Below are 24,330 nucleotides of genomic sequence, written 5' to 3'. Positions count from 1 at the left end.
TATGGCAGTAAGTGTTTATTTTTCATACAGGGTGCCATTGCAGGGAACCATCACACTGCTGTTTTCAGATATACAGAACGGAACAAAGCATTTTAGCATGCCGCCTTACTGTACACAGAAAACTGGTGAACACCTTCAGACGCTAAGACTAGGAAATGGGTTAACACCATTTGTTGATACGCTTATGAATCACTCAGCAGTGCTATTACAGGCTGTCTTTATCTGAAAGCAGAATTACAATCACTCTGGCAGCCTCTGGGAGACTCTAAAATGCAGGTCTAGTGAGGGGTACAGCAAGCAAGCAAGAGACATGTACCATGCGTGTCCCATTCTGAAAGGAGACTGATCTGAAGCCTGGCTTGGCACATTTTAAGAGTTGATACAGCTATCTTAACAACTTAAGATTGAATTTCCCTTACCATATACATTGGCAGTCAGCTTAATTGAGAATTTCTGAAATATAAGCTCAGGGTTAAAAAGCACAACTGTTGTTCATATAACAGAATTGCTACTTAAACAACTTTTGCCCAGTTCTCACCAGTTGTCTTGCAAAAAACCCCACATCTGATGAATTTTAGTGAAAGCCTCTAGCAACTGTAATAGACCTTTCTTAACCCAGCTCTAGGTACTAAGTATCAGAAACAAGTGCCTGTGACGTGGATGTGTCCACAGAAAACGGCAGTGTTTCTACTGGAGGTAAGTGTCAAGTTTCCTCTTGATGTTGTCAAAGGAATCTGCTCCCATGTAGTCAGCCTGGCCTTGTTCCCACCGCTCCTTCCGTTCTTCTGAGGATACAAAAGGCTGTGCCGGAGCTGGGATCTCCCCAAGGGACAGCTGTGATACGGCTCCTGAGACATTTTCCTAGAAAGGAGAGAATAAGTAGAGGCTCCTTTAGAGGTTAAAGTCGGACCATTTTAAAGAACGCAATAAATTGAGGAAGGTGAGTAAAACCAGGATGAATTATCATGCAAAGTAGCAAAAACCAAAAAGTATTACATGAAACAAAACAAACAAAGACACGGAAATACAAGGATCATGTGATTTTTTTTTTCCTAACAAAATGAAGACTTCTTGACTTGGTGAAAACATTGGGGGAACAAATTAACTGGGTAGGGTTAATGTTTAAGTTCTGCATACCTTTCTACAGAAGCCACAAGAGAAAGCCAGTGTATAGACCAAGTCTGAAAGCTGCAACAGTTCATTAGAAAGCGTAAGATGGATGAACAAGGGAACAGAAGTCTCATGATAAGTTCCTGATCTGTGTGGGCTCAGAAAGGTTGAGAACTTAAACAAAATGGTACTTCAGAAGCTAAGAACCTAAGCAGAGAGCCGCACCATATATACAGCCGTCACATTATAAAAGCGAGCTAAATGGTTTGAGACTATACACCAAACTTATCTTCCTGTTCAAGTTTATTGCCAAGTCAGATCTATTCCTGTAGCTTCTGTTAATCTGCTTAGTTTTGAATGAATCTTCATTTCCCATCTTTACTTCCCTTGGTTCATAACCCTCAGCCCCTGGCTTGTGTGGAAGGAACAAGGTAACTGTGCAGGGAATGGAGCAAGCCTCCTCGGTATTAAGCTCAAATCTCATTACATACAGGTGGGGAATTAACTTCAGGCTTCCCAGATGGCACTAGCGGTAAAGTATCCGCCTGCCAATGAAGCAGACACAAGAGACGTGGGTTCAATCCCTGGGTCAGGAAGATCCCCTGGGGTAGGAAATGGCACCCCACTCCAGTACTCTTGCCTGGAAAATTCCAAAGGCAGAGGAGCCTGGTGGGCTACAGTCCGTGGGGTCACAAAGAGGTGGACACGACTGAGCACACACCACAAGGGCAATTAACTTCAGTGGTAGCATAAGAGAACATTTAAGGTTATCCTTCATAAAGCTCTCAGGTGTGACAGGACTAGAACCATTAGTAGAGAAAAAGGAAGGCAAATGAATACATACAGGTATTGCTTTTAACAGAGAAAATGGGAGAGCAGAACATGTTATTACCTATTTCTGTTGCTATATGTAAGTATGAGTATATATGTATGAATTTAAATATTCTAGAATTCCAAGGTATGTGGGTAGATTCCACGGGATTCTATTATAGCTGCGGCAATGCCTGTCCTTCCCCTGGATTAGTCCTGCCTCTGCCTTCCACTTGCCACAGGAATGATACAGGCAGCCTCTCATAGAGTCCCCCTCTCACAAGGCTCTTCACAAGGACCACAGTCTCTCAGGCCTGGGTGTGAGTCCCAGCTCTGCTACCGCCTGGTCTGTTACATAACTAGGAGAAGCTGTGGGACTTCTTTGCTGCTGCTGCTGCTGCTAAGTCACCTCAGTCGTGTACGACTCTGTGCGACCCCATGGACTGCAGCCCACCAGGCTCCTCCGTCCCTGGGATTCTCCAGGCAAGAACACTGGAGTGGGTTGCCATTTCCTTCTCCAATGCATGAAAGTGGAAAGTGAAAGTGAAGTCGCTCAGTCGTGTCTGACTCTTAGCGACCCCCTGGACTGCAGCCTACCAGGCTCCTCCATCCATGGGATTTTCCAGGCAAGAGTACTGGAGTGGGGTGCCATTGCCTTCTCCCAAGTCTCAGTTAATTTTAATATATAAGAAGGGGATATCAACAAAAATAATACTTACTTGCCAGAGTGGTTATAAGGGTTAAATAAGAATAGATAACTTTTTGTAAGCACTTCCTACGTACAAGGCAATATTCCAAGCACTGTATAAATATTAGTTCATGGTCCATATAAAGCAAATAGTCTAAGAATGTGTTGTTTTTCACTTTCTCCTTTTTATATTTCAGTACCAGTGCTCGTAAGTGAAATGACTAAAATCTAACTTTATAGTCTCTTATATTATAGCAAGGTAATTAACTGATCTTTTAGACTTGATTATAATTCACCCATTTAGTTTTATTCTTTATATCTTAATACGTAACATAAAAGTTTAATTTCCAATCGTCCTCCAACTCTTCCAAAAGAACCAACCTCAGAGGAAGACCTTTAAAGTCAGAAAAGATGCTAAGCAGGATGTAACTATAAATGTTACTATGTAATCTTCTTCTTACAAAGGGATTTTTCTAAAATCCCATATAACCAGAGGAATAAAACACAGCAACTCAAAATGATCCCAGAAAAGTATTTATTGTATGTTCCTGTTATTGTAATTTTCACTTGAAAAATATTCTTCTACACAAATGGCAAAACTAAAATAGGTATATTTAAAACTTTTGCGGCTTCTAAAACATGAACTGGGGCATTCTTTGTTTTTGTAAACCACTACTTTAGGAATAATCTTACAGTCTTAGGACAACGGACTAAGGATTTTATAGTTATAACATATGGATATATATACAGATACATCTATCAGTCTAAACCTCTAAAAACCTTTCTTGTGCTCCCAAGTCTAATGAAATCTGCCACAATATCTACTTCTGCTTTAATCTTTGCTGGTAATATTTCTCCCCCTCTACGATGAACACTGTTTTCTTTCCACAAAGTCTTGCTTATGTCTCTGTTCAAAATACCACTAAAAAGTCTGTCTCTACTCGTATACCAAGTTTTTAAAAACAAAACACCAAATTACCTGAAGGAAAAAAAGAGAACCTACCACATGTACACATGAGCGGGTGTCTTTGACAAGGCCAAACTGCTGAAGCACAGGTAACACGCTGGTAGTGAAGATGTTCCACCACAGGCTGAGAAACTCTGGGTGAGTCATATTGGGATCGTGGGACTCACTCTGAATACTTTTTGTTTGAGGATCGTAAGTATAATTCCATGGTTTGGTTCGTCCTAGGAAATGCACAACTTTGGCATTTGCACCAAATCTGCCAAGTGAACACAAGTTGAAACAGTTAGTGAACTCTGAGCACTGACAGTGCACCTTCCATCCTTCAGTCGTGGTTAGAAAAGTTGAGCTCACTGAAAAAACTTTAGACCTACCTCTAAAATTATTCAATTGTACATTGTGCCTGAGTGCTAAGTTGCCTCAGTCTTGTCCAGCTCTTTGCAACCCTACAGACTGGAGCCAGCCAGGCTCCTCTGTTCATGGGATTCTCCAGGCAGGTATACTGGAGTGGGTTGCCAAGCGCTCCTCCAGGGGATCTTCCTGACCCAGAGACTGAACCCAAGTCTCGCGCAGCTCTTACACTAGGTAGATTCTCTGCTACTGAGCCACCAGAGAAGTCCTCAATTGTATGTTAAATACACACAAAAATCCCAAAGTAACAGTGGATCAGTGCAACAACCAAATACTGATCCACCAAGGACAGAGCCGGTGGCTCAGTGGTAAAGAATCTGCCTGCAATGCTGGAGACTCAGGAGACGTGGGTTTGATACCTGGGTTGGGAAAATCCCCTGGAGGAGGGCGTGGCAACCCACCCCAGTATTCCTGTCTGGAGAATCCCATGGACAGAGAAGCCTGGTGGGCTACGGTCCACGGGGTTGCACAGAGTCAGCACGACTGAAACGACTGAGCACACATGCAAGGACAGAGAAGATACAACCACCTGGAGAGCCATTTGATATCACCCAGGAAAGCTGAAAATGCTCACGCTTTACAACCCAAAAGTAAGCTCACCTCCTAGGCATGAACCCCAGAGAAACTCCTACACGTGCACAATAGGAGACATAAAACGTTCACAGGCACAGCACTGTCTGAAATAGTCATTAACTGGAAACAACCAGAATGGCCACACATCAGGTTAGTTCACTGTTCTGCGAACGTTCACTTTCTTGCCCAATCTCTTTCCTGCCTCCCTGATATTGGTGTGGTTGCATGATTTGCTTTCACTGATGAAATGCGCAGAAGGGACAGTGTGCCTTCTAAAAGCACTGTTGTTTCTGTTCAGCCTCCCTGAGAAGCTACAACTTCTGCCAGCAGAAGAATGTTCCAGAAGAATGAGACGATCACAACAGATGTGGATCAAAACCTGTGGCCTGGCTCCTAACTCAGCTGAGACAATCAGAGCTGTCCCAATCTAGTCACTAACATATGAGCAAGAAATACATTGCTGACTGTTGAATGTCACTGAAATCTGATGGTTACTTATCCATTCTGTTTTCTTAAGGACAACTTCTGGTATACTGATATCATAGAATACAATACAGCAACCAAAATAAATGAACTGTAGCTATAAACATCTTGTAGCCAACAGATGACTGATTTTTAAAATATGAACAAACTATACAAATTCAAATAGAAATATGAATACAGGTATGTATTCATATGTATGTAAATATGGATACATACATATGAATCTACTTACATACGGACAAACAAAAAAAAGTACTGTTTAAAGAGCAGAAAACCGTAATCAATATAAATTTCATGATACTGGTTATCTTGAGAAGAGAGGGGAAGCTGTGATAGGAAAGAGACAAAAAGAGGCTTCTAAGATGCTGGTTATAGTCCACTTCTGAACTTGAGTGGTGGATGTTTCTTAAAACTGAACATTTCTGATATCCTCTTGTGTATATACTATATTTCACAATACACACACACTATATAAGATAAGAAAAGGAAGAGTTAAGAATGGTCCTATTCTGTTTGTCCTATGTATATAATCTGCTGCTGCTGCTGCTAAGTCACTTCAGTCGTGTCCGACTCTGTGTGACCCCACAGACGGCAGCCCACCAGGCTCCCCCATCCCTGGGATTCTCCAGGCAGGAACATTGGAGTGGGTTGCCATTTCCTTCTCCAATGCAGGAAAGTGAAAAGTGAAAGGGAAGTCGCTCAGTCGTGTCCGACTCTATACATGGAAAACGAAATAATGATAAAGGTGAATACAAGTGCCAAAAGGAAGATGGGAACAGCAAGTGCCCTAGGAGTTCAGAGGCAAAGAGGTCACTGACAGCTAAGGTCAGTGGGGCAGGTGGTGGTGAGAGAGAGGGTGTGACTTAAAAACTTGTACAGCAGACGGGCATTGGGTCCAGGTGGTAATACAGGGTCTTCTAGGCAGGGGCTGCAGAGCATATATATGCCAGACTGAGTGTCCTCCAATTAGAGACAAGCAGGAAACCTGTATGCAGGTCAGGAAGCAACAGTTAGAACTGGACATGGAACAACAGACTGGTCCCAAATAGGAAAAGGAGTACATCAAGGCTGTATATTGTCACCCTGCTTATTTAACTTCTATGCAGAGTACATCATGAGAAACTCTGGGCTGGAAGAAGCACAAGCTGGAATCAAGATTGCTGGGAGAAATATCAATAACCTCAGATATGCAGATGACACCACCCTTATGGCAGAAAGTGAAGAGGAACTAAAAAGCCTCTTGATGAAAGTAAAAGAGTACAGTGAAAAAGCTGGCTTAAAACTCAACATTCAGGAAACTAAGATCATGGCATCTGGTCCCATCACTTCATGGGAAATAGATGGGCAAACAGTGGAAACAGTGTCAGACTTTATTTATTTGGGCTCCAAAGTCACTGTTGATGGTGACTGCAGCCATGAAATTAAAAGACGCTTACTCCTTGGAAGGAAAGTTATGACCAACCTAGATAGCATATTCAAAAGCAGAGATATTACTTTGCCAACAAAGGTCCATCTAGTCAAGGCTATGGTTTTTCCTGTGGTCATGTATGGATGTGAGAGTTGGACTGTGAAGAAAGCTGAGTGCTGAAGAATTGATGCTTTTGAACTGTGGTGTTGGAGAAGACTCTTGAGAGTGTCTTGGACTGCAAGGAGATCCAACCAGTCCATTCTAAAGGAGATCAGTCCTGGGTGTTCTTTGGAAGGACTGATGCTAAAGCTGAAACTCTAATACTTTGGCCACCTCATGTGAAGAGTTGACTCATTGGAAAAGACTCTGATGCTTGGAGGGATTGGGGGCAGGAAGAGAAGGGGACGACAGAGGATGAGATGGCTGGATGGCATCACTGACTCGATGGACATGAGTTTGAGTGAACTCCGGGAGTTGGTGATGGACAGGGAGGCCTGGTGTGCTGGAATTCATGGGGTTGCAAAGAGTCGGACACAACTGAGCGACTGAACTGAACTGAGGAAGATCTGAGGGCTTCCCTCATGTCTCTGCTGGTAAAGAGTCCACCTGTAATGTGGGAGACCTGGGTTCAATTCCTGGGTTGGGAAGATCCCCTGGAGAAGGGAAAGGCTACTCACGCCGGTATTCTGGCCTGGAGAATTCCATGGACTGTATAGTCCATGGGGTCGCAAAGAGTTGGACATGACTGAGTGACTGTCACTTTCAGAAAGCTCTGATAGGGAAAGGTAACATGGGACAGATCCTTGGGTGTTGGGTTCAAGTGTCAGATTTTAGTGGAGGTATCCTGTAGGCAATGGAAGTACTTGAGCATGATGGGCAGATCAAAACAATGCAAACTCTATTCATGTAACCTTTCTTATCTCCTAAAGGTTTTTTGTTTTGTTTTTAATGTCAGAGACCTGCTATATAGCTATCATTATCTGACATTTTGTTGACAAAGGTCCATCTAATCAAAGCTATTGTTTTCCCAGTAGTCATGTAATGATGTGAGAGTTGGATCATAAAGAAGGCTGAGCGCCAAAGAATTGATGCTTCTGAGCTGTGGTGTTGGAGACTCTTGAGAGTCCCTTCTACTGCAAGGAGATCCAACCAGTCAATCCTAAAGGAAAACAGTCTTGAATATTCATTAGGACTGATGCTAGAGCTCCAATACTTTGACCACCTGATGCGAACAGCTGACTCATTAGAAAAGACCCTGATGCTGGGAAAGACTGAAGGCAGGAGAAGGGGATGACAGACGATGAGATGGGTGGATGGCATCAATGACTCAATGGACATGAATTTAAGCAAATGCCGGGAGATGGTGAAGGACAGGGATGCCTGGGGTGCTGCAGTCCATGGGGTCACAAAGACTTGGACACAACTGAGCAACTGAACAACATCTGGGGTCCAAATTCTTTCAGGACACATTTGGGAATAATAATAGTCCTGCCAGGTAGATTTTTACTAATGTGTTAAATGGAAGGTCCTAGAGCTGAGTTGTCTAGAGTCATAGGGCTATTTAGTGGCAGCGATGGGGTCTTGTCCCTCTCTTAAGCCTAAGTTCTTACCATCCTGCCACGCTGCTACTCCAAAACCAAGCACAAAAAGAGAGCCTACTGTCTAATTCCTCCTAAGGATAACTATCTCCCCTCAAGGCATTTCTTCTGATGATGGAGTAGATACTTGAGATTCCCAAGCATACTCTTTATTTTATACATGTGGTATATTTTACATGCATTCACATACTTGGGCACATCACACACAAGAACTCTGAATGTTATTCTTGAAGGGATAAATCATAATGCTCAAATTTGTGCATAGACAGGCTTCCCTTGTAGCTCAGCAGGTAATGAATCTGCCTGCAATGTAGGAGACCTGGGTTCGATCCCTGGGTTGGGAAGATCCCCCGGAGAAGGAAATGGCAACTCACTCCAGTATTCTTGCCTGTAGAATCCTATGGACAGAGGAACCTGGCAGGCTACAGTCCATGGGGTCACAAGAGTCGGACATGACTTAGCAACTAAACCACCACCAGGGCGATCAATTAAATAACCAACACTTCCATGTAAGGCACCACTACTATGGTCAGTGTGCAGCCCCAAGAGCCTTTATCCAAACATGGAGATGAGTCATCCACATAAAAATAAGAAACAATAGAACAAGCAGGCAACACATCAGAGCCAGCAGGGCAGTGCTGACATTAAGTGCTATAGACATTCCAAAGCAATTACTGCAGGTAGGGATTTTCGGAAGAGGCTCAGTCAAGGCCTGAGAAAGATGAGCAGGATTAAGAGAAGTGCCTTCAACAAATGTTCTAATGATGAGGGGGCAACCCATCCCAGAGACCTGATACATGCGTTCTGGGGCAGCGGGGGCCAGGCAGGGACAACAGGCACTGCCTCAGCCTAGCGGTACACTTAAGCCTAAAACCAGAATAGAGCACCCGTGAGAGGGGGGCCCCCTCCCACCTCCTCTGATATCCACCCCTCTTGCCCCGACTTCCCTGCCTGAGGCAATAGCACTTAAAGGCTTCTCCTTTATTAACTAACCAATGTCTCAACCCATGACCTGCTGAGCCTAATTTAAATGTCATGTACAGTCATTACATGAGAGACAGCAACACTAAGAAAAATAATATTAAAACATGAATACAGCATGAACTTTATTCCTTTCCAGCCCACTCTCCTCATAGTTTACACATGCTTAGGCAATAGTAATTGGAAGACCTAACCTCTATCAGGGCTTCCTAGGTGGCTCAGTGCTAAAGAATCCACCTGCCAATTCAGGAGATGCAGGTTCAATCCCTGGGTCAGAAAGATCCCCTGGAGGAGGAAATGGCAACTCCCTTGAGTATTACCTGGAAAATTCCATGGGCAGAGGAGCCTGGCAGGCTACAGACCATGGGGTCGTAAAGAGTCGGACATAGCTAAGTGACTGAGCATGCACTGAGTACTCACGTGTGCCAGGCACTGGTTAACATTTGCCTGGTTTACCTCAGTTAATTTCCAAAACAACTTTTTGAGTCCTACCAAGGTAGGAAGAAATTGACTTGTCTAGAATCATGTGGTTGGTGAATAACAGGACTAGGATTTCAGCAAAGTAGTCTGGCTCTAGAGCTAAGGTTCTCCACCACAGCCAGGCTGTAAGACATTCCCAGAATTATTAAGGACATAATCTCAGAGTATCACTCCACAGATTAACCCCTTGCCTACAGACAGTCGGGCTTCCCTGGTGGCACAGATGGTAAAGAGTCTGCCGGCAATGCAGAAGACCCACGACTGATCCCAGGGTCAGGAACATCCCCTGGAGAAGGGAATGGCTACCCACTCCAGTATTCTTGCCTGGAGAATTCCGTGGACAAAGAAGCCTGGCGGGCTACAGTCCGTGGGATCGCAAAGAGTCAGACATTACTGAGCAACTAATAAAACAGACAGTCAATATCAAAGCTGGAAACGAACCCTGGAAATATCCCCAATATAGTCAAGGACATAGCAGCAGGAAGTAATTAACAGGAAATGAAGCTAGAGAGCAAGCAACTTAGCACTGTCTGAAAACTGTTCTCAGAAGGATGCAGTCTGCATGAAGTTTAGGGGGAAAGGGGAAAACAAGAGCAAGAAATGGATGGTGCTTCTTAGGGACTCTCAAGTGGACTGTGCTTGACAGTGTCTAGGGGCCTTCCCAGCACCTCACTCCATGAACTGGGCCATCAGAGCACATGCAGAGGAAGGCACAATGGTCTATTCTACAGCAGAATGCCACCGCAAAGCAGCAAACCCACCTACCTGCAGGACTGCCCACTGTCTGTGGGAGGCAGAAGCGTACATTGGTTCTGCCTGTGCCCCGAGGTGGCTCAGAGCCCTCTGCCACCTCCCTGGACACCCAGCTCACGCCCGTTGGATTCCTGCCCACATGGCCCATGGCCTTCTCCTAGTCAACAGGAATGCCACTGGGGACAGTCCATACCCTGCATTTCACTGTGGTTCAGGCCTGGGCTCTTCCTTCATGAATCCACGGTGCCTGAGTGTTTCTTTAATGCTAAGTCACCGTTACCTTCTGTGGCCAGGGGAAGGACTTCTTTTCTCTAGGACTTCACATTCCACCCTAACAATGTGAAAAATTCTATTCACTGGAGGGTCCTTGCCTAGATAGAGCGGTGTTGGTTTTCAGAGAGTTCTTTGATAAGTCTGTTAGAGGTAGAAACTGAGATCTTAAAGGGTCCTAACACACAGAAGTCACTCAGTTGTGTCCGACTCTTTGCGACCCCATGGATTGTAGCCCACCAGGCTCCTTGGTCCATGGGATTTTCCAGGCATGAATACTGGAGTGGGTTGCCGTTTCCTTCTCCAAAAGGGTCCTAAATGTGGGGTGAACTGCTCTTTCTGCTCAAAGGAGAGGAATCCCTTGGCTGCTGGTAAGCGGTGGTGGGGGTCAAGAGGTGAGCAGAACTGTGGAAGCCTGCCCAGTGTGATGTACTCCCCCAACAGCTACTCAAATTCCAGCAACAAAACAAGTCGCAAAATGCCCAACGTGAGGTGTTTCTTGGGAAAAAAATGACTGGGTCCAGGGTACTGGGGGGCAGACTTGGAAGAGTTCACGAGGATCCAGGAGGTGACAGCAGAGAGATACGAGAGACAGGAAGATGCTGGGCTTATAGCCCACGGTGCGGAGGCTTCCGATGTCACAGGTTCATTCTACAGTCAGCCCTATTTCTGCACAGTCAGGAATCAGAACTTGTTTTTTAGGTGCTGAGGTATTACTTTAACCTCAGTGCCACCTACCTGACAGATCTGTGGGAATGAACAGGGGTGGGAGAAAAACAAGTTTCAGAGCAAGGATGAACAGAAGAACAGGCCTGGTGAGTCACTGAAAGTTCTGCCCTGGGCCCTTCGAGGGTGGGGAGAGAGGCAGCTGCTGAGTGGGAATCATGGGGCTCAGACAGAAAGGTGGGAGGAAGTGAAGACAGACTCAGCAGTTGTGCAAAAGGTAGTCACCCAAAGGATGTTCCTGGAGATCACCGGAGGCTGCCCTGGGCTCCACGAAAGGGGCGGCCTCATTAGGCCTAACCCTGAACACCACATATGAAGGTTTGTCAGTTACACAGTTTATGTAACCATGGTCTCACTGCACAAACAGAATGGTATTTAATTACAAAACACAGTAGCCTGAACGGCCTGCTCTATTAGCTTTCATGATAAAACAGTCTGTTGGCAAAAGAGATGAGCAAAAGGTCTCAGTTTTTGTATCTGGAATTTCCATTCATCTAGATATGGATTTCATGTAATTATGTTTGTCACAATCATGTTCCCTGAGGACTGTTTTTAAAAATCATTTTCTATCATTTTAACCAACTTACTCTTCAGCCATTTATAAAAAGTCCAAAATAACCATGTGAAATGAAATAACAGTGGGCACAGGTCATAAGAAAAGGGAAAATTACTTCTGCTTAAAAGAACAATTTAGCTTAAAAGCAAATTTGGGGGAGGGGTGTTTCTTAGAGAAGAGAAACCCAGAGTATTTTTCTGGTGGTATCTCTCTCCCTTACCAAAGGCCAAACAGGTACGACAGTCAAAATTTAGGTCGCTTTTTTAGTCAAAAGCAAAGTAGGCAGTGAACAAGAAGGGGACATGCTAATATCAGAAGATCAAATTCAACTGACCTCGATTCAGTGCAAGGATAACCAGAAGAATCACTGACTCACTGCCTGATTTATCCACCAAATTTTACCAGCCAGGAAAAAAAAAAAAATGGGTACATATCACAATTGTCTCTAAATTACTGAGAGCCATTCATTCTGACCCACTACTGGGGATTTGTCTCAGCTTGCACACATCTCTTAAAATAAGTGTTCTAATTTTAACTTGATAGAATCTCAAAAGTGACGTCCAGATCACAAGACATAGTTTGAACCCAAGCCAGCAATAATACTGCTTAGGTTAGCCGTTAAAATAATCCCTGTGACCTGGTGTTACCAAAAGATCAGATAGAATTTTCACGACCAGTTTAGCAGTTGAGAAATGCAGCCGGTAAGGTGTGGATGAGACGACAGGACTGGCCAGAGCAGAATGGGAACTAACCCATGACGGTGCACACAGGAGCAATTTCAATTCTCACGAAGCTCTTTGCGTGCACTGTTCACGCAGGTTCCAGGAAGAGACACGCAGCACTGCCAGCCCAATCCTTCCCTAGGAAATGTGGCCGCCGTGCCAATCATCCTCGGACCATTTCAGTGACTCATGCTCTCTGATTTGTGGCTACTCACTTTCGTATCTTCTCGGATTCCCTCTCACACACAAACCCAAACTGATTCCCACAGTCGATCAGCCAGCCACCTCTCCTCTCTCACCAAAAATTTCCTCCTCTTACCCACTCACAATCTAGATCAAGAGTTATAAAGCCAAGTGCCCATGGGGTGGGCTGGTCATGTAGAGAGTGGAGCTGGTGAGGGGGGGTCATGGGGTGAGTGCTTTTCCCATCACCAGAAGACAGCTGCTACCCAGCAACAACCAACTGCAGCCTCCAGGGACCCACCCAATCTTTCTTTGGCTTTCAAGCTAAATTAAATAACCCTTCCAACTGTGCCCTGGAAATGCCAACAACATCAGTACTCAAACCCAGACTTAAATAAGCTCAACTTGGGACTTCCTGGTGGTTTAGGGGCTAAGAATCTACCTGCCAGTGCAGGGGACACAGGTTCCACACCTGAAGACCCCACATGCTGCGGGGCAACTGAGCCCAAGCACTGCAGCTACTGAGCCTGTTGCACCCTAGAGTCTGTGCTCCACAACAACAGAAGCCGCTGCAATGAGAAGCCCACACACTGCAATGAAGAATAGCTCCCGCTCACTGAATCTAGAGAAAGACCACACGCAGCAATGAAGACCCAGTGCAGCCATAAATAAACAAATATTAAAAAAAAATAATAACCTCAACTTGGACCTTGTCAACTCCGCCACCTACCTGGTTGGCTACTCTTCACAAAGTAGCAGAGGGAGCCCCATGAGGTAAGGTCACTAGGGAGACGCTCCTGGGGGTAGCGTGTCACTCTCAGTCTCTTCTGGCTGACTGCTCATTCATTCACTCGATCAAAAAACCACAGCCACCTACCTGCATCCGTCCCACACAACCGTCCTCCCCTTGTCTGAAGCCAACCTCTCCACCTGTGCACTCAGACACATTCCTTTTCACCTTCTCAAGGGCATCTCACTCAGCAAGTCTCCCTCCAGGTTTTTCAGGGCTCTCTCTCCCTCCTGGATCATTTCCATCAACACACAAACACGCTGTAACTGCTTCCATCTTAAAAAACCACCACCACCACTGTCTCTTGGTCCATCATTCCCATCCAGTTAGGAGTCCCTTTCTCTTCTCTCTTTTAATTAAATGCTTCAGAAGGGTTCCAATTCTCCCTTCCCTTGGATCTGCTGTGGTAAGGTTTTCTCCTCTACCCTCCACCAGACGTGTCCCTGCCAAAGTCACTGGTGACCCCACGTTCTAGGTCCAGGACCACTTCTCAGTGGTCCTCTTACCTGGCTCACCATAGCACTGACACGGATGGATCACTGCCCCCTCTCCTGAAATGTTTTCTTTGTTTGGCTTGTGCAAAACCTCACTTTGCAGGGTTTCCTCCTGCCTTGCTGGTCTTGGTCTCTTGTTCTTATTGCTCCACATTTTCCCGTCTCAGGGCTCAGTCTCCAGGACTCTTCTGTATCATAACCACTCTCTTGCTGATATCATCTTGTCTCCCAGCTATAAATATCACTTATATGCTGACACTCCTGTGGCAATGTCTTACCCGACCTCTCTCCTGAACTTAATATTTGCCCCACAACTTCACACACTGGATACACCTCTGGTCAGTCCCTGCTCCTAATAACCGGCTTTGCTCACAGTCTTCCCCATCTTGGGAAATGGCAGCTCCTCTGCTCCAGCTGCTTAGGTCCCATGCTGGTAACAATATCTTTGACATTCTTCTTCCACATCCTGCTAAAGATCTGTTTTTTTAAGGACTTGGAAAGTTGCATTTCATGTGAAATTCCCTAATTTTAATCATTAATAACTGAGAAAATTAAAAAAAAGATTATGTTAGGAAGACAAAACATATCCGTGGGACAAATACAGTCTGTAGCCCACCAGCTTGAGACCTCTGAAGAGCCCGAATCTTCCACTCAATCCCCACGTTCTTCCCCTCCCACGAGCTCCCTCTCCTGTGAGACAGCATTTCTCAGTCAGAGTCCTGCCCATGTCCTCAGACCCTTTTGTGCCTGCTGTCAGAGCAGCCTCTGAAGGCTGCAATGGGACTGTCGTGGAAGCTTCCCGCTTCATGATGAGGACCCGGGTAGCAGAATGGGCTGCAGCAGTAAGATCTGAGGACAGACCACCCGACAGGTGCTTAGAGGTGAAGTCAGAACAACCCGATGGCTATGCTGAGACATGGGGCACCTGGGGCCCGGCAGGCACCCCTGACACCCAGAAAGGAGAAAGAAGACATCTGTGGAACCACAGACTTGATTCTTCGACACTCAAACCATGCTGGACTGTACCATGGGATGTACAGGAAGCTCTGCATGCTTAAGCATTTGCCACATTGATTAGATTACAGTACCCTCATTCATTCTTCTGGTCCTCTGTGAGCAGAAGGCAGGCACCCTCCATATGCTCCATGCTGGATAATCAGTAAGAAGACAACAAATGGATGAAAAAATAAGAGCCATACCAAGTACAGCTCCTCAGGGTTTTAGGTGAAGATGGAGGAGTGTGGAAAGAAATGAACACAGATGGTCTATATCTTCAATGACAGCAGTTCCAGGCAGAACTGGAGCCAGGGGTCTCTTAGGGATCAAGGAAAAACAACCACATCAGAAATATGTGTACACAACCGAAATGAGGACACCAAAGGTTCAATTTCACTTTCAGAAAATACTGACTTTAAAGAGGCTAGAAAAGGTTTTAGTGAATAAGCTACATTTCTGGGAAAGAAATAATGGATATGAACATCCTCCGAAACATCTAAAGCAGCAAACAAATGGAAAGAAATATTTTGGGTCTGTAGATATAGTTTCTGAGATTAGATCACTAGGCCAGGTCTTAGATCATATTTAAACTCAAGTTAAAGGGTAAGTTTGGAGCCCCCAAAAATAAAGTCTGACACTGTTTCCCCATCTATTTGCCATGAAGTGATGTGACTGCAGCCATGAAATTAAAAGACACTTACTCCTTGGAAGGAAAGTTATGACCATCCTAGATAGCATATTCAAAAGCAGAGACATTACTTTGCCAACAAAGGTCCGTCTAGTCAAGGCTATGGTTTTTCCAGTGGTCATGTATGGATGTGAGAGTTGGACTCTGAAGAAGGCTGAGCGCTGAAGAATTGATGCTTTTGAACTGTGGTGTTGGAGGAGACTCTTGCGAGTCCCTTGGACTGCAAGGAGATCCAACCAGTCCATTCTGAAGGAGATCAGCCCTGGGATTTCTTTGGAAGGAATGATGCTAAAGCTGAAACTCCAGTACTTTGGCCACCTCATGCGAAGAGCTGACTCACTGGAAAAGACTGATGCTGGGAGGGATTGGGGGCAGGAGGAGAAGGGGATGACAGAGGATGAGATGGCTGGGTGGCATCACTGACTCGATGGACGTGAGTTTGAGTGAACTCCGGGAGTTGGTGATGGACAGGGAGGCCTGGTGTGCTGCAATTCATAGGGTCACAAAGAGTCGGAGATGACTGACTGACTGAACTGAACTGAAAAAGGGTAAGTTAAAAATATTTATTTGGAAATTATTTGACAAATCAAGTTTTTTTATTCAATCAATTCGACCAATTAAAATGTATGGCGGTTTGAAACAATACCATAGAATTCTTTATCTTTGCTTTAGGTCAATTTTATATAGCATAATATAACAGAAACAGCTTTTAGTCAATGGATTTAATAGAAAGTAAAAATGGAACTAAATGGCTGATTTTAAAAAGACTAATGAGATTTTACCCAGCATTATGTACAAGCCAAAATCTATGCTATATGGATAAAACAGGCCCTCCAGATGGAGAAAACATAAAGAAACGAATATTAACTAGGAGCCTGCTATTTCCCAAACATTATACGAGGCACTTTCAGAAATATTATTTCATTAAGAAATACATTTATGAGCTTGTTTTTCAACACATATATTACAAATTAATTGGAAAGTTCTAAGCCAAGCATTTTGGTTCTCAAGTTATGCAGTATTAAACAGGATCTTTTGTTACAGAAAATATTATTAATTTGGTTTTTCAGAAGCTATGTTTGAGAATCCATTCAAAGTGGTAAAACTAGTACATCTGCTTCCTTTGTGCTCTGTTCTGCCCAAACAGTCTGCAGAGAAAGGCTTTAGATATGCTACCCCTGTGGCTCAAATTCATGTTCATTTTGATTCATGTCAGGCTGTCCTTTTGCAGAAACTTCATGGAAGAGCAAAGGCTACATTGCTGTAAGACATCCAAGGTGGTGAGACTCTGGGGCATGTAAATACTGTCTCGGCATTCTCAAGGCACACGGTTGCTAGGAGTGGGGGGCCAAATTCTTGACTTCTTCCATGAAGCCTCTAAACCACTTCTTAGTTTCATCCCACCTGCCACCACCTGTGCTGCCCTGGGGAAGGCCAGCACACCACAGAGCCACTCGGTCCTGGAGGCCAGCAAGGCTATCCTGAGCCCAGCTGAGTTCTCAGCGGTGCACAGGGTTCTTGGTCAGGTAGCGATGGCAGCCCAAGAGTTCATGACTGTCTGTGTTGCTGTTTAGTTGCTAAACTGTATCAGACTCTTTGCAATCCCACGGACTCACAGCCCTCCAAGCTCCATGGGATTTTCCAGGCAAGAATACTAGAGTAGGTTGCCGTTTCCTTCTCCAGGGGATCTTCCTGACTCAGGGATCAAATCCACATCTCCTGGATTGGCAGGCGGATTCTTTACCACTGAGCTACCAGGGAAGCTTCAAAGATTTGGGCCACAATTTTATATTAACTTAAAACAAAAAAGAAAATGTAACTGCCTGCCTTTTTAGCCATTCCCAGTTGTAACAAAAATGTAAGGAAAAATTTCTCTGGAGACGGATATCTGCAAAATAAAACAAAAGAATTTTCTGGCAAAGGGAAGGGAAAATGAGTTCTGTGATCTGGTTTCCACTTCCCTAAATAACTAGCAATGGGGAAAGGGAAGGCATCTCTCTGAGAAGCCTCATTACCAAACTGTGGAGCCGACACCCCCCAGGGAGAGCAGCACGGACGCAGTGTTAACTCCCGTCAGGTCACACGCCAGCTGACGTCGAGCTAGTGACGGGGCTGCTCCTAACCTCCCAGTGCGTCATCTACACTACGGTTATGGCAATACCCCAAGCAGATGGCCAAAATTAGCACTCATTTCTAGAGTCAGGAAGAAGAAACCATCCTAACCATTTTGGTAATTTAGATCCCAAACTGTTGTGCTGGGAAATTCATTTAGAGGATATAAAAACCACTGGGATTCTGAGAGAGGCGGCCAAGATTCCAGCAAGTCAGTCTGTCTTCTCCCTAAATAATTTAACTCGGCTCTACCTGCTTCTTGTTCTTTGTCAAAATAAAATGAACACAAGCAATGTCTGTGCAAACCAGGCTTATCACTAAAAGGACAGTAAGTTCAACGTTGGTAGGAAAATGAAAATCAGAGGGAATCTCTGAATGAACCAGAGTGGAAATAAGGCCATGTTACATGAAAAATATGAATCTTTAAACTCTGCATCAACATGGTTTGGGAACCAAGTCCAATTGGGAGGATGTCAAATTCATGTTTCCCCAGTACAGTCATCTCAGGATACAAGCTCGATGAGCAGACTTGAGTGGAAGGAGGCGCAGAATTGCTCACACCACTAATGATTCTTTCTCTTTTGCACGCGCACCTTTGCTTGCCCAGCTGAAGCTAGTCAATTAAATTAAGCAACTGCCCTCTTATAGAGCAATTCAGTTCTAGAGGGCTTTCAAACTGTAGTGCTGAAGAAGACTCTTGAGAGCCCCTTGGCCAGCAAGATCAAACCAGTCACTCCTAAAGAAAATCAACCCTGAATACTCATTGGAAGGACTGATGCTGAAGCTGAAGCTCTAATACTTTGGCCACCTGATTTGAAGAGCTGGCTCACTGGAAAAGACCCTAACGCTGTGAAACATAGAAGGCAGGAGGAGAAGGGGACGACAGAGGATGACATGGTTGGATGGCATCACCAACTCAGTGGACATGCGTTTTAGCAAACTCTGAGAGACGATGAAGGATAGGGAAGCCCAGTGTGCTGCAGTCCATGGGGTTGCAGAGTCGGACATGACTGAGTGACCAACAAAGTGACCACGGTTTGTAGGAACACTTTTAGTTATGAGGCAATAAGGGTTACAAAGAATCAGGCACAGAGAAAATATTATACTTAGTGAAGTAAGTCAGACAAAAACGAATATTCTATGTTATCACTCATATATAGAATCTAAAAAATAATACAAATGAATTTATATCCAAAACAGAAACAGACTCACAGACACGGAAAACAAACTTATGGTTACCGAAGGGGAACAGGGAGGGGAAGGAACAAGTTAGGAATTTACGATTAACAAACTACTATACATCAAAAAAATCAACAAGGATATAGTGTAAAGCACAGGGAATTATACTCAATATCTTGTAATAACCTTTATTGGAATATAATCTGAAAAAAATAATCACTTTGCTGTATATCTGAAACTAAAAGCAAAACTAGAGAAAATCAAGTCCACACTTCCAAGCAAGACAGGCTTGTACCTCACAAGGCCAAGGACTAGAGGCAAAGATAATGCATCTCCTATTTCATCCCTTGACAGTGAATTGTGTTCTGTTTGCTTACTCAGACCACAGTTGGTAGGTTTGAGAGGCTGTCTGTTTTGTTCTAGAAAGGAAGAGGCTGCAATATGTCAGAGACACACACTCCAAGAGAACAGTTAGGGAGGAAAGAACACAAAATACTTGTAATCTTTAGCTGGGTAACGTTGACAGAGTTTGCCCAGAAAAGAACACAAAAGGAAACATTTTGGCCTCAAAAACCCAGGCATGCTCATTACCGTGGGGCAAGATATCTAGAGGGGACTTTGGATAATGAAACACAAGGCGTGAAAGACCCTTTGTTTTCTGCTCACTCAGGAACGCCCATGCGGGATACAGAGATCACGAGCCTAGCCCAACTCAGCAGAGTGTCGCTGCTCACGGCTACGTCTCAGGATCAACCTGACAGCTTGGCCTCTGCTCAAGAAGCCTGAATCATCATCTTGGTTGCACACGAATGAGTCAGAGCCTAAAGGACAGCGCCCCGGCCCTCACTGGGAGACAAGCGCTGTTAACTGGGCTGTATTAGCTGCTGAATTAGAAATACACAGGGAACAGTGTGAAATGAGCACGTTGCAAAAACAGCAAATGTCCGCTGAGCACTTTATGTATATGAACTGCTTTATCCCAACAGCCTGACGAGGGAGGTTTTTACTTCCCTCCTCCTTTTACATATGGTGGACTGAAGCCAAGAGCCTTCCCGACGCTGCACGGAAATGGCAGAATGAGAACACACACGCTGCTCCTTGGGCTGGGAGACTGCCTGCATTGCTGGATCACCTCCCAGAGAGGACGCATCGCCTGCTATTACTAAATGCTAAGGGAGGCCGAAGAATCGATGCTTTGGAACTGAGGTGTTGCAGAAGACTTGAGGGTCCCTTGGACTGCAAGGAGATCCAACCAGTCCATCCTAAAGGAGATCAGCCCTGAATATTTATTGGAAGGACGGATGCTGAAGCTGAAACTCCAATACCTTGGCCACCTGATGCGAAGAACTGACTCACTGGAAAATACCCTGATGCTGGGAAAGATTGAGGGCAAGAGGAGAAGGGTCGACAGAGGATGAGATGGTTGGATGGTATCACTGATTCACTGGACATGAACTTGAGTAAACTCTTGGAGTTGATGAGGGACAGGGAATTCTGGTGTGCTGCAGTACACGGGGTCACAAAGAGTCAGACACGACTTGGTGACTGAACCACAACAACAAAGGGAGGCCAGCCTCTCTTAGCTCTTCACATGATTGCCTCCCTTGGGTAGGCTGAGTGGCTCAGTCATGTCTGACTCTTTGTGACCCCATGGACTGTGCAGCCTTCCATGCTCTTCTGTCCATGGGATTTCCCAGGCAAAGAATACTGTAGTGGGTTGCCATTTCCTTCTCCAGGGAATCCTCCCAACCCAGGGATCAAACCCTGGTCTCCTGCATTGCAGGCAGACTCTTTTTTTTTTTTTTTCTTTTAAATTTTATTTTATTTTTAAACTTTACATAATTGTATTAGTTTTGCCAAATATCAAAATGAATCCACCACAGGCATACATGTGTTCCCCATCCTGAACCCTCCTCCCTCCTCCCTCCCCACACCATCCCTCTGGGTCATCCCAGTGCACCAGCCCCAAGCATCCAGTATCGCGCATCGAACCTGGACTGGCAACTCGTTTCTTACATGATATTCTACATGTTTCAATGTCAGTCTCCCAAATCTTCCCACCCTCTCCCTCTCCCACAGAGTCCATAAGACTGTTCTATACATCAGTGTCTCTTTTGCTATCTCGTACACCAGGTTATTGTTACCATCTTTCTAAATTCCATATATATGCATTAGTATACTGTATTTATGTTTTTCCTTCTGGCTTACTTCACTCTGTATAATAGGCTCCAGTTTCATCCACCTCATTAGAACTGATTCAAATGTATTCTTTTTAATGGCTGAGTAATACTCCATTGTGTATATGTACCATAGCTTTCTTATCCATTCATCTGCTGATGGACATCTAGGTTGCTTCCATGTCCTGGCTATTATAAACAGTGCTGGCAGACTCTTGACTGACCGAGCCACCTCCCTTAGTGCTCACAATAACCTTTGGAGGACACCGAGGATGAGCGTTCAGTAACAAGCACAACTTCTACTAAGCTGCGACTTCAGTAACTAGTAACCATCCAGGAAGTGGCTTCTCCAAGATGTGAAGTGAAGGAGGCCAGCTCCACAGGCCTTGAGCTTGACCATGACACCACTCATCTTATATCACCCCCACCGCAACCTCAGAGGGAGCTGTTCACACTCTCATTTTAGAGAGCTGAGGCTCAACAGCTTGTACAAGGCAGAAGTGTTCTTGACCGTGTCAGAGAGATGATTCATCAGAGGGCCTGGCTTCCAGGAACCAATGGGAACCTTTTCCCACAGGCAGCAAAGTGCCCTCTGGGTTCCTCCAAACGTAAAGTGATGAATACCAGCAAGGCCCCTCCCCATCACAGCCAAGTTTCTTATGAGAGAAAGGACTTTCCTCAAAGTCTCCACCTGTTTTTGCCCCAAGAACGACACTGAGGCACCCCGCCCCGAAATATGAACCGCACCCCCTGCCCTCACCATCCCACACCACAGTTAAACCCCTTGCACTTACGCTTTAAATGCTGGGAGGTAGGAGTATATAGAAATGCTGCTTAGGTTATAAATAAATGGCAGGTGTTTTCTGATATCTGTTGTTGCCCAGCTGCTAAAAAACGTGTTCAGTAAACCCTGGTCCCCACCTGAAAGAAACAAACAAATTACAGTCACGGACTTCAAGGACAGGTCAGTAATTTTACAGGAATATATAACTGGACCTTTATAAATAGGCTAATTCTATTTTTTTTGTTTTGGCTTTTTTTTCTGGCCGTGCCTCAAGGCTGGTGGGATTTTAGTTCCCTAACCAGGGATTGAACCCAGGCCCTCGGAAGTGAGAGCCCAGAGTCCTAACCCCTGGACTGCCAGGAAATTCCCACTAATTCCATTTTTAAAATAATAAATTCTATGTCATGCTCCCAAAGGACATTTTAGAGGGCAGCCATCTCCCTCAGTTAATTAATTGAGACAATATTCACTGAGAAGCTACTATGTGCCAGACACCAGCCCAGGCACTAGAGAATCAGCTGTGGGCAGAGACAGAGCCATCATCTCTAGGACAGTCTGGGTAGGGTGGGAGGCACCACTATCAGCAAATCAAGAATCCACAACACCATCGCAAATGGGGATGAGGGCAGTGAGGCAAAGTTCTGAGTGCTATGAGGCACGTGGCAGTGGCTTGAGACTTGGTCTGACAGGCTGCAGATACTGTATGTAAGCCAGAACTGCCTACATACACAGGGTGTCCGAGGGATGCACAGGCGGGCTGACAACTGCAGCTGGAGAGAAGGTGGGCAGATGGCGATCCAAGCAGAACACTTACATAGCACCACAGACCTGAGGAGGGCAAAACGTGCAGCTATGGAAAGAAGACCTGGAAGGCGGCCTGGGTAAGTGGACTGCAGAGTAGGGCGGGGTCACCTGGCACCAGGTGGGCCTCCAAGAGGTAGGCCACAACTAGACCACCCCAGGCTTCGATTTTAGACTGTTCTCGGTTAAAGATTTTGGACTTTAGGTTAAAGAGCAATGGGACAGGGTGTCCCTGGTTGCTCAGTGATTAAAAAAAAAAAAATCCGCCTGCCAATGCTGGGGACACGGGTTCGAACCCTGATCCAGGAAGATCCCATATGCTGGGGAGCGACTAAGCTCGTGCACCCCAACTACTACGCCTGTGCTCTAGAATCTGGGAGCCACAACTACGGAAGTCTAAACACCCCAGAGCCCATGCCCTGCAACAAGAGAAGCCACCACAATGGGAAGCCCACACACCACAACTGGAGAGCAGCCCACACAGCAAAAGGACCCAGCGCAGCCAAAAATAAACAAATGAACAAATAAATAAAAATATTTTAAAAGGTCAGATGGCACATTTTTTTTTTAAAGAAAGAGAAATGGTACAGAAAAAGTCAAAAGCAAAAGAGAGCAAACTTAGTAGAATTGCTTCTGAAGGCCCCAGCATTGATGGAAGGCTGATGGACAGCAGGCCGTGGCACCCTGGTGCACCCTTCCACCACGAAACATACCTCCAGGCAGGTCAGTCCTCACTGGGCTAACATCAACAGCAGCCACAGACACCTAGCACAATGACTGCTCAGACCCTGGGGGTTCCTGGACCTCACACTTCGCTTAGATAGTGAGGACCATGCCATTCATTTAAAAGAAATAAAACAATAAAAATCTCAACAGCTAAGAGCAAGACCTAAGTCATAAACACACAAGTAACCAAAAAGTCATTGCTATGCTAAGTCACTTCAGTCGTGTCCAACTCTGTGCGACCCCATAGACAGCAGCCCACCAGGCTGCCCTGTCCCTGGGATTCTCCAGGCAAGAACACTGGAGTGGGCTGCCATTTCCTTCTCCAATGCGTGAAAGTGAAGTCGCTCAGTTGTGTCTGACTCTTATCGACTCCATGGACTGCAGCCTAACAGGTTCCTCCGTCCATGGGATTTTCCAAGCAGGAGTACTGGAGTGGGGTGCCACTGCCTTCTCCATCACTTCAAAACACATTCAACTACAGAGCCCACGTGCTTCTCACCTTAGGCTCATGAGCCTAAGAAACACCCAGAACCAGAGTCTCCCGTGAATCAGAACAGCAGCTCAGGTGTACAGGTGTTCATAGGTGTGTGCAGGTATGTGTATGTGTGCTTAGGAGGGAGGGAGGGCGACAGGCAAGCAGAATCCTGCTCTTTCAAAGTGCAAGGCTGGTAAACCGCACAGATACTTCCCTCCCTGGTTCGCTTTGCACTAAGACCTAGTTTCCTTTCTAAACATACCCGAATTGGCTGTCATTATTATTTGATTTTTCTTGGTTCTGAAAAAGACTTTAAAGATCTGGAGATGTATTTAATATTGAGAGCTAAGTAGTAAGATCAGGGCATTAGGCTTAAAGTCCAAACATACCTT

The 24,330-nt window shown here is 45.2% G+C and overlaps 1 protein-coding gene across 4 annotated transcripts in view; it reads right to left on the bottom strand.

Annotated features, from left to right (window-relative positions):
• Positions 1-24,330, bottom strand: part of GYG1 (glycogenin 1) — a 40,833-nt gene continuing 16,503 nt past the window's right edge. For 3 of the 4 annotated variants that reach the window (XM_086386728.1, XM_086386942.1, XM_086386870.1), the window contains 3 exons: positions 21,947-22,073; positions 3,612-3,831; positions 1-861 (listed from right to left, as the gene is read on the bottom strand). In XM_086386728.1, coding sequence (XP_086242854.1) covers positions 688-861; positions 3,612-3,831; positions 21,947-22,073 — 521 coding nt within the window. In that variant the 3' untranslated portion in view covers positions 1-687. Of the gene's footprint in view, positions 862-3,611; positions 3,832-16,261; positions 17,573-21,946; positions 22,074-24,330 lie in introns of those variants that run through there. The other variant, XM_086386821.1, reaches the window with a different exon arrangement.

Source organism: Bos grunniens, chromosome 1 (genome assembly GCF_055505025.1).
Source record: "Bos grunniens cultivar Pamir isolate PY7600 chromosome 1, Bosgru_T2T1.0, whole genome shotgun sequence".
NCBI lineage: Eukaryota > Metazoa > Chordata > Mammalia > Artiodactyla > Bovidae > Bos > Bos grunniens.
Note: the sequence above shows the minus strand (reverse complement) of the source record. Positions and strands in the feature narration are given on the sequence as shown.